The sequence below is a fragment of the Bison bison genome, unplaced genomic scaffold (assembly GCF_000754665.1).
Source record: "Bison bison bison isolate TAMUID 2011002044 unplaced genomic scaffold, Bison_UMD1.0 scf7180017864271, whole genome shotgun sequence".
Taxonomy (NCBI): domain Eukaryota; kingdom Metazoa; phylum Chordata; class Mammalia; order Artiodactyla; family Bovidae; genus Bison; species Bison bison.
Genome location: NW_011494843.1, coordinates 1,870,926 through 1,881,645, shown reverse-complemented (window position 1 = coordinate 1,881,645; position 10,720 = coordinate 1,870,926). Strand labels below are relative to the sequence as shown.

The window sequence follows — 10,720 nt, the reverse complement described above, 5'->3', positions numbered from 1 at the left end:
ATGCTTGCTCCTTGGAAGAAAAGCTATGACCAACCTAGACAGCATATTAAAAAGCAGAGACATTACTTTGCCAACAAAGGTCCATCTAGTCAAAGCTATGGTTTTTCCAGTAGTCACGTATGGATGTGAGAGTTGGACTATAAAGAAAGCTGAGCACCAAAGAATTGATGCTTTTGAACTGTGGTGTTGGAGAAGACTCTTGAGAGTCTCTTGGACTGCAAGGTAATCCAACCAGTCAACTATAAAGGAAATCAATCCTGAATATTCATTGGAAGGATTGATGCTGAAGCTGAAACTCCAATCCTTTGGCCACCTGATGTGAAGAACTGACTCATTGGAAAAGACCTTAATACTGGGAAAGATTGAAGGTTGGAGGAGAAGTGGTCAGCAGAGTATGAGATGGTTGGATGGCATCACTGAATTGATGGACATGAGTTTGAGTAAGCTCCAGGAGTTGGTGATGGGCAGGGAAGCCTAGCGTGTTGCAGTCCATGGAGTCATAAGAGTCAGGTACAACTGAGTGACTGAACTGAACTGAAGGAATGGAAACAATCTGTCTATTAAGAGATGAGTATATTAACTTTCTTCTATATATGTGTATGTATATACACATATATATACATACATACATATATACATACATACATACACATACACACGTGCACACACACACACACATATATATATATACATCACTCAACTCTAATAAAAAAGGAAATCTTGCCGTTTACAACAACACAGATGGACCTTGAGGGAATTATGCTAAGTAAGGAAAACCAGATGGAGAAAGACTAATACTCTAGGACCTCAATTATATTCAGAATCTAAAAACCAAACTCAGAAAACAGAAAACAGATGGATGGCCACCAGAGGTAGGGGTGGGGAGTTGGGGAAGTACATGAAGTTGGTCAAAAAGTAAAAATCTCTAGTTATAAGAAAATAAATTCTGAGGATATAATGTACAGCCTGGTGACTATACAGTACTATGTTTATATTTGAAAGTTCCTGGGAGTAAATCTTAAAAATTTTTATCACAAGAAAAAAATTGTAATGGTTTGAAATGATAAATATTAACCAGACTATTTGTGGTCATCATTTTACAATATATTCATGTATCAAATCATTATATTGTACAGCACAAACTAATACAATGCTCTATGTCAATTATATCTCGATAAAACTGGAAGATAAATAAATAAATAAACAAAATACCTCTTCTGTGCCCCTGGAATCATTTCCTTATCTCGCAAAGATATACACTTAGAAGTCACAAAGAAAACTTAGTTAAATTTCTTTATTTTTCTTTTTAGTCCTACTTCCCATAGAGTTGATCCACATTCTTTTTTTTTTTTTACCCCAAGTCTTAAGAAGTTTGAGTAAAATGTGTATTCCTGTGAAGACGTTCAGCCTAAGGTGGAAACTGAGCCAACTTAAAGTCTTCTGAGCTTGATTTTAATATTGGTGATGATAATTTATAGTAGCATAATAATAACCATTTATTGAGTGTTTATTATATGCCAGGCAGTAGGTAAACACTTGCATGCACTGTTTCATTGAATGTTTGCAATAAATCTGTTAAATTTTAAATAAAATTATTATCCTCATTTATAGTTAAAAGAAACTGAGGTTTAGAAAGATTAGGTTAATTAGCTTGATTAAAGTCAGCCTACTAAGAAATTAACAGAACTAGGATGTGGCACCATATTTAGTCTAATATCAGTGCCCATCCTTTCAAACACAATGCTATATGTTTAAGTCTCCCACAGTAATATTAAGGAATTACTACAGAGGTTGAGATGTCTTTCTCTACATTCCCAATATGGTTTATGAATTCCTCGAGCAATTAATATTGTTACTGTGGCTATTATTGTTAGGGGAAACACAGTGATTGAAACCGCCCACCCTGGCCAGGCACCGTAGTAACCATTTGCATGAGTTGTTTTATAACAGGAGATCCTGATAAGGAATACAGAACTAATAAGCCACCACCAACCGGAAGAGTTCAGGAAAGGTCTAAAGGAGACACCGCGTGTCCGTCCACTTCCCAGAATCCCTCTCGCTAGCATCCACCTTGGCTGAGCGATGTGTGCGCCACCAGGAAAGACTCTGAATTAGAAGGATTGGCCAAAGACCACCCAGAAACGAATCCCATCACCATAAAACCCGAGACTGCGAGCCACAAGGCAGAGCAGTTCTCCTGGGTTCCCTTACCTTACTGCTCTCCACCCGGGTGCCCTTTCCCAATAAAATCTCTTGCTTTGTCAGCACATGTGTCTCCTCAGACAATTCATTTCCGAGTGTTAGACAAGAGCCCAGTTTCGGGCCCTGGAAGGGGTCCCCCTTCTTACAACACTATTGCCACTATTAATAAAACATCAATAACAATGACCCCTGCATATTTATGGATATTTATCATACCCACCACACGTCTGGAATATTTACAAATTTAATCTTTACAGCTATCTTATAAAGTAAGTGCAAAAAATCCCAGTCTTCATAATAGGATTCAAAAATCTTACAGAGTTTAAGGAATCACTTTCAGGTTCCATAGCTATTAACCCAATGTTTGATCCAGGTCTGACTCCAAAACCTATCCTTTCATACCTCTGAAGGTAATCTGACCATGACACTTCTCATCCAAATGAAGTTCCTACTCATTTATTTGGCATCCTAGTTGCCTCTTGACTTTCTCCAAGGATATCACTCTCCCTTCCAGATGGTTGTCTCTCACAACTGAGAAAAATACTCTAAGTTGGAGTAGATCATTCTCTGTCCAATGAAATGGAAAATGGTGTTTCCCATTAAGAAATTTCAAGTAATGTCATCATTATTATTTCATTGTTATTACATTTTTTCCCCCTGAACCCATTCTCTTAAGAAAACTTACTTTTCTGAAATGAGGTTCATAAATCACTACATTATTTTAAAAGTTATGTTATTATTAACCACAAACCATTAAGAAGATCTTCAGGCTCTATTTCTCAAGCAAATTACATAAAAGTTGGCAGCCAGAAGGGAATTTATCCTTCAAACATTTGCCCTAAGCAGTGACTCATTTGATTTGGTTTAGTTAACTCCTGGGTTAGTAAAAATTTTTTAAAAAATTAAATAAAGATATACATGTCATTGGGTTGACATGTCAGTCTGTCCTGAATAATTGTTAATTGACCCCTGAGATGCCTGAGAATTTTTGACTATTGTTGCAAAACTAGACCAAAGATAAATTCCAAGATACAATGATCTTTTTTCGTTGTCCCAAGTTAAACTGCTATTGATGGGTTACCATTTGAATTCACTTGTTAACATCGAATTCGAGTTTTGAAGATCTTGCCGAGATATTATTCCCTTGAGCAAAATGTTCTGCACTGTTTTAATCAGCCTAACTAGTTCTGTGGAAAACAGAGCAGCCAGTTGAACAGAAAACTGGCGAAGGAATAAAATGTCAGATACACCAAATAGATTTGGCTTGCCAGCAGCAAGGGAAGAAAGACTCAGAAACTGGGGACAGCATTTCTCTTTCTAAAATATGCTCCATTCTGAAAGAGCATTGGATTTTGCAGGAAGAAGGTAGAGCAAATTTCAAAATTAAACAGGTGATAAACGGAATCATTTCACTGCTGACAATGGTCTGCTCTCCCTCTTGCCTGTCCTGAGTTTTACAAATTCTCAAAGGAGATCCTGTCATTAGGAAGTAAAACACTTTCTCAATAAGCCTGATCTTAAGTTACCTTACAAGTAGGAGAGGAAGTGTGAAAGGAAAAACAAACAAACAAGAAATGAAAAACAAAAGGACTGAAAGAGATGTATACTTAATAGCCCAGATCATTATAATCTCTTCAGTTCAGTTCAGTTGCTCAATTATGTCTGACTCTTTGTGACCCCATGGACTGCAGGACGCCAGGCTTCCCTGTCCATCACCAACTCCCAGAGCTTGCTCAAATTCATGTCCATAAATACAGTGATGCCATCCAACCATCTCATCCTCTGTTGTCCCCTTCTCCTCCTGCCTTCAATCTTTCCCAGCATCAGGGTCTTTTCCAATGAGTCAGTTCTCATCAGGTGGCCAAAGTATTGGAGCTTCATCTTCAGCATCAGTCCTTCCAATGAATATTCAGGACTGATTTCCTTCAGAATTGACTGGTTTGATCACTTCACAGTCCAAGCGACTCTCAAGAGTCTTGTTCAACACCACAGTTCAAAAGCATCAATAATCTCCCTTAGCTTTTAGCAAAAGGGAAAGCTAAAAAGGCAGCAGGAGGAAGTGCCCTCTTTTTCTGCAACCATCTACTAAAGAAGCAGCCCGCATCTAACCAGGAAGGGTGTGAGTGTTTGCAGCAGTGTGCACATGCCCAGATTTGACATAAAGACTATATTTTTGTTGAAAATCTTGTTTGCTGTATCTAATCTGTCCTGTTGAAAAAAAACACCTTGCATGATTGTTTCTGGCAGCTTGAAAATGCCCAGGCCTTGAAACAGAGTGAAAGCCTTTCTTTCATGGGGCCTTAGAGCATCTCTCCACGATAAACTTCATGCTTCAGAAAATAACTATAGTAGAAATTTTTCACAAAGGGAATTTGTGGCAATTATATTCTAACCTGAAATAAGATAAGAATCCTAGCCACACTTTTCATTAACTCTGTGGACTTGGCCTTGTGATTTACCCTCCCAGAGCCTCAGACTTCTCATCTGGAAGGTGGTGATAATAGCACCTACTTTGTGGCATTGGCTTGAGCATTTGATAACATGTCACTTCAGTTGTGTCTGACTCTGCAACCCTATAGACTGTAGCCCACCAGGCTCCTCCATCCATTGGATTATCCAGGCAAGAATACTGTAGTGGGTTCTCATACCCTCCTCCAGGAGATCTTCCCAACCCACGGATCTAACCTACATCTCCTGCATTGCAGGTGGATTCTTTTACCGCTGAGCCACCAGGGAAGCCACATGTACAATATATGTGCTCATAAAATGATATCTGCCTCTACTATTATTATCACTACTATTATTATCACTATTATTATTATTAGTGTTCATGTTTATTTATGACCATTTTCTTTTCTAGGAGTTTGGTTCCTTATATATATATATATATTTTTTTTTTTCCTATTAAAAAGCCCTTTGAAAAGCACATGTGATCACATGAGTGAATTTTTCAGAAATACCAAGACATGAGATCTATAAAACAGCTTGTGTGCATGCCAGGTTGCTTCAATCATGTCCAACTCAGGTGTGACCCTGTGGACTGTAGCCTGCCAGGTTCCTCAGTCCATGGGATTCTCCAGGCAAGAATACTGGAGTGGGTTGCCATGACCCCCTCCAGGATCTTCCCAACCCAGGGATCAAACCTGGATCTCCTGCATCGGCAGGCAGATTCTTTACCACTGGTGCCACCTTGGAAGTGCCTAGGAAATAAAGTGAAAGTTACTCAGGCATATTCAACTCTTTGTGACCCAATGGACTAAACAGTCCATGGAATTCCCCAGGCCAGAATACAGGAGTGGGTAGCCTTTCCCATTTCCAGGGAACCATCCCAACCCAGGGATCAAACCCAGGTCTCCTGCATTGCAGGCGAATTCTTTACCAGCTGAGCCACAAGGGAAGCCCCCAGGAAATGGGGTACCTCATAAAAAAGAGGCAATATGCTGAACTGAGGAGCAACTTTTAAAAAATTTTACTCTAAAAGAGGTAAAGACTATCTGATAGGTTTGAACACCTGGAAAGCTGTTAAGATTTGGTTATTAGCACAAAGAAAGTTAGGCAAATTTAACTTGGTAAGTTCTTAACTCTAGAAAATAAAAAACATGTCCAAGAGAGGAAACATGATGATGGTTCTACTGATTCTGCAGTTAAGGTTATTTACATTGCCATAAAAATGAAAACACTGAAATGTGTTAATAAAATTGCATTATAACCATAATGGGACAATTAGTGAGGAGAGAGTTAAATCCAGTAAAATAGAAAAATCAACCTATAAGGTCCAAAGTTGGTGAATCAGGACACAGCAACATAAATACATTATTTAAAAATATAATAGTATATGCCAGAAGAAATGTTGAAAAAAAGCAGAAAGTATTGGAGTTGTTTGGAGAGCAGGGTGGGGGGGAGAGGGTTAGAATAAGGAGTGTGGGTATTATAATAAACTTTTTTATTGAGTGAAAGAGTCTTTAAATTCTATGCTTGTCTGCTCAGTCATGTCCAACTCTTTGCAACCCCATGGACTGTGGCCCACCAGGCTCCTCTGTCCATGGGATTTTCCAGGCACGAATACTGGAGTGGGTTGCCATTTCCTGCTTCACGGCATCTTCCTGACCCAGGAATAGAACTCACACCTCCTGCATCTCATGCATTGACAGGCGGACCATTTACCACTGCAACACCTAGGAAACCCTTTAAATTCTATAGTACTTTATAATTTTCAAAAGTTTCATATAATCACAATCCTTTTATTTATTCCCTATTCCTATATTGCCCTTTCCCTCCTCTCCCTTTCCCTCTTCCTGCTGGAAACCATTGGTTTGGTAACCACTCAAAGAAGTAAATGAGATCTACCATCTAATAACTAATACAGGATTTGGTAGTCTGGATGAAGTGTGTGTGTGTTCAGTCACTCAGTTGTATCCAACTCTTTTGCAACCCCATGGACTATAACCCATCCAGCACCTCTGTCCATGGGATTCTCCAGGCAAGAATGCTGGAGTGGGTTGACATTTCCTCCTCCAGGGGATCTTTCTGACCCAGGGGTAGAACCCACAACTCTTACTGTCTCCTGCATTGGCAGGCAGATTCTTTACCACTAAAACTGCTTTAAAGTATTTTAAACATACAATCTCCTAGTAGTGATCAAATATTAATTAGTAACTGAATTATTTCAGGTTTCAATGATAATTCTGCTGAAGGGATAGTAACAAGAATATTCAAAATGGCCATGGTGGGAGAAAGTCTATGATAAGGAGAGGAATCATGCACATCTAACTACGATTGCAAAACTTTTGAGGCAGTAGCTCCCCTTTAGAACTTGGCAAGAAATCAATATTATTTCTTCAAAATTTTTCAAATACAGTAAATTCTGTCACTGCAATTCTTAAAGACACTAGGCAAAAGAATAAATAAATAACAGTCAAGGAATGTTGAAAGTAAGTAACAAAGCACAATTGCTTTGCCTCTTGAAATGGCTTTTCATGGATCTTCTAAGACTCCAAACCACTGACTTTTGAAAATCAGCTTACAGTTTCATGCACACTATCTACAGCTGTCCAATTCATGGAACCACATCCAGAATGTAGGATGCACTGGTATCAAATTGCTGTTTCCAAAATATAAATATTTCAGTGCTGAAAGGTGGCATTTTCTTTTTCCTCACTAAGGCAAGAAAAATGCAAAGATAAATGTCATTAATTGTTCCAGACGTTTCCCTTTAGTGAAATACAAACTATAAACATCAATACCGCATTCCACTAATAGCTTCAAGCATTGGCTTAAAGCATCATTAATTTTACATTTGTAAAAAGGTCTGAAAGTGTATATCTTACATTTTACTGAAAGGTTCAATCGATAAGTCCTCCTTGTTGCTTTCATTCTAAATAGCAACACAAAAATGTAGTACTTGCATAAGTGTAAATATATTTTTATTCATATAGGTATCATAACATAAAGTTATATAACAGAAAATAATAAGAAATTATATTCTAACCATTTTCAAGGTTTCATTTTTCAGGTGGGATGTTATTTTTTTAATTGATTTTTTTTAAATAGCTTGGTTTTAAATCTCTCTTGTGGGATCAACACAAGGCAGAATGAAAATAAGCTCTGTGGAAGGCAAATGTGTCATTGGAAGAGATGTAATTCTTTATTTAAATAATGGTCCTTTCATTTTTCAACCTGTTTTTGGCAAATAACCTATAATGTTCCTCTTCTGGTTAGGATTATGTTATTTTATTATTATTTTTTTTGCCCCACATGATGCCAATTTTTTAAAATGATTGCAATTCTTTTTAATAATTCTACCTCCCCCCCCATTATGTTGATTTACTGTTATGGGCATACAATGAGATGTCAAGGAATTTTGGCATTCACAGGGAAGTAATTATGTTGATCTAGCTCCAGTTTTGGATTTTAGCTTTCTAACCAAACATGGAAACTTGTGAGGTTCCTTAAATCACAAAAATTCTCTCACAGCAAGAATTCTTAACCTGTGTCTATAAATTTCCAGGACATCTGTAGACAGAATTTAGGAGGACTGCATAATCTCTGACATGATAAAAAAAAGAAATTCTGTGTACTTTCTGTGAGAAAGAGATCCAAACCTTTCACCAGACTATTAGAGGTGTCTCTGACCCACAGTGTTTAAGAACTAGTGTTCTATTCGGCATGCATGCTGTGCTAAGTTACTTCAGTAATGTCCAACTCTGTGCGACCCTGTGGACTGTAGTCTGCCAGGTTCCTCTGTCCATGGGATTCTCCAGGCAAGAAGACTACAGTGGGTTGCCATGATCTCCTCCATGGGATGTTTCCAACCCAGGGATTGAACCCACGTCTCAGTTACTACCTCTGCATTGGCAAGTGGGTTCTTTATCACTAGTGTCCCTGGGAATCCTGTTCTACTGGGTACTTCTAGTTAAATCTAATTTTACAAGGCCTCAGTGGTGGTAATGGTTTCAGAATTATTTTCTTCCAATGCTCTTTTCAAAATCGAATTCCAACAACCTGATATGTAATATTCAAAGCCTTCTTTTAAAAAGATTGCATAAGAATCTTAGGCATAAGCACTGATTATCCATAGTCCTTTCTTAATTTACCTCAGAAATTTACAGTAGATTAATGAGTACCTTCATGTTAATTTTAATTTTGCCCAGAGTTAGGGTTTAAGTTTTTCAACTTTTTATTTCATGCAACCTATGGGTGAATTTAACTCAGATGACCCTCATATCTACTACTGTGGGCAGGAATCCCTTAGAAGAAATGGAATAGCCATCATAGTCAACAAAAGAGTCCAAAAAGCAGTATTTGGATGCAATCTCAAAAACGACAGAAGGATCTCTGTTCATTTCCAAGGCAAACCATTCAATATCACGGTAATCCAAGTCTATGCCCCAACTAGTAACACGGAAGAAGCTGAAGTTGAACGGTTCTATGAAGACCTACAAGACCTTTTAAAACTAATACCCAAAAAAGATGTCCTTTTCATTATAGGGGACTGGAATACAAAAGTAGGAAGTCAAGAAACACCTGGAGTAACAGGCAAATTTGGCTCTGGAGTACAGAATGAAGCAGAGCAAAGGCTAATAGAGTTTTGCCAAGAAAACACACTGGTCATAGCAAACACCCTCTTCCAACAACACAAGAGAAGACTCTACACAGGGACATCACCAGATAGTCGATACCAAAATCAGACTGATTATATTCTTTGCAGCCAAAGATGGAGATGTTCTATACAGTCAGCAAAAACAAGACCAGGAGCTGACTGTGCCTCAAATCATGAACTGCTTATTGCCAAATTCAGACTTAAATTGAAGAAACTGGGGAAAACCACTAGACCATCCAGGAATGACCCAAATCAAATCCCTTATGATCATACAGTGGAAGTGAGAAATAGATTTAAGGGACTAGATCTGAATAGAGTGCCTGATGAACTATGGACGAGGATAGTGACATTGTACAGGACACAGGGATCAAGACCATCCCCAAGAAAAAGAAATGCAAAAAGGCAAGATGGCTGTCTGAAGAGGCCTTACAAATAGCTGTGAAAAGAAGAGAAGTGAAAAGTAAAGGAGACAAGAAAAGATATAAGCATCTGAATGCAGAGTTCCAAAGAATAGCAAGGAGAGATAAGAAAGCCTTCCTCAGAGAACAATGTAAAGAAATAGAGGAAAACAATAGAATGGGAAAGACTAGTGATCTCTTCAAGAAACTTAGAGCTACCAAGGGAACATTTCAGGCAAAGATAGGCTCAATAAACGACAGAAATGGTATGGACTTAACAGAAGCAGAAGATATTAAGAAGAGGTGGCAAGAATACACAGAAGAACTGTACAAAAAAGATCTTCATGACTCAGATAACCATGATGGTGTGATCACTCACCTAAAGTCAGACATCCTGGAATTTGACGTCAAGGGGGCCTTAGGAAGCATCACTATGAATAAAGCTAGTGGAGGTGATGGAATTCCAGTTGAGCTATTTCAAATCCTAAAAGAGGATGCTGTGAAAGTGCTGCACTCAATATGCCAGCAAATTTGGAAAACTCAGCAGTGGCCACAGGACTGGAAAAGGACAGTTTTCATTCCAATCCCAAAGAAAGGCAATGCCAAAGAATGCTCAAGCTACCACACAATAGAATTCATCTCACACACTAGTAAAGTAATGCTCAAGTTCTCAAGCCAGGCTTCAGCAATACGTGAACTGTGAACTTCCAGATGTTCAAGCTGGTTTTAGAAAAGACAGAGGAACCAGAGATCAAATTGCCAACATTCGCTGGATCATGGAAAAAGCAAGAGAGTTCCAGAAAAACACCTATTTCTGCTTTATTGACTATGCCAAAGCCTTTGACTGTGTGGATCACAATAAACTGTGGAAAATTCTGAAAGAGCTGGGAATACCAGACCACCTGACCTGCCTCCTGAGAAATTTGTATGAAGGTCAGGAAGCAACAGTTAGAACTGGACATGGAACAACAGACTGGTTTCAAATAGGAAAAGGAGTACGTCAAGGCTGTATATTGTCACC

General features: G+C 38.4%; 1 protein-coding gene across 5 annotated transcripts in view; it reads right to left on the bottom strand.

Annotated features, from left to right (window-relative positions):
* The window catches only part of PTGER3 (prostaglandin E receptor 3 (subtype EP3)), a 98,828-nt gene that overhangs the window by 39,408 nt on the left and 48,700 nt on the right, over window positions 1-10,720 (bottom strand). The window contains exon 4 of one of the 5 annotated variants that reach the window (XM_010848750.1): window positions 5,366-5,402. The exons of the other annotated variants lie outside the window; for them this stretch is intronic. Coding sequence (XP_010847052.1) covers window positions 5,376-5,402 — 27 coding nt within the window. The 3' untranslated portion in view covers window positions 5,366-5,375. Of the gene's footprint in view, window positions 1-5,365; window positions 5,403-10,720 lie in introns of those variants that run through there. 5 annotated transcript variants of the gene reach the window in all.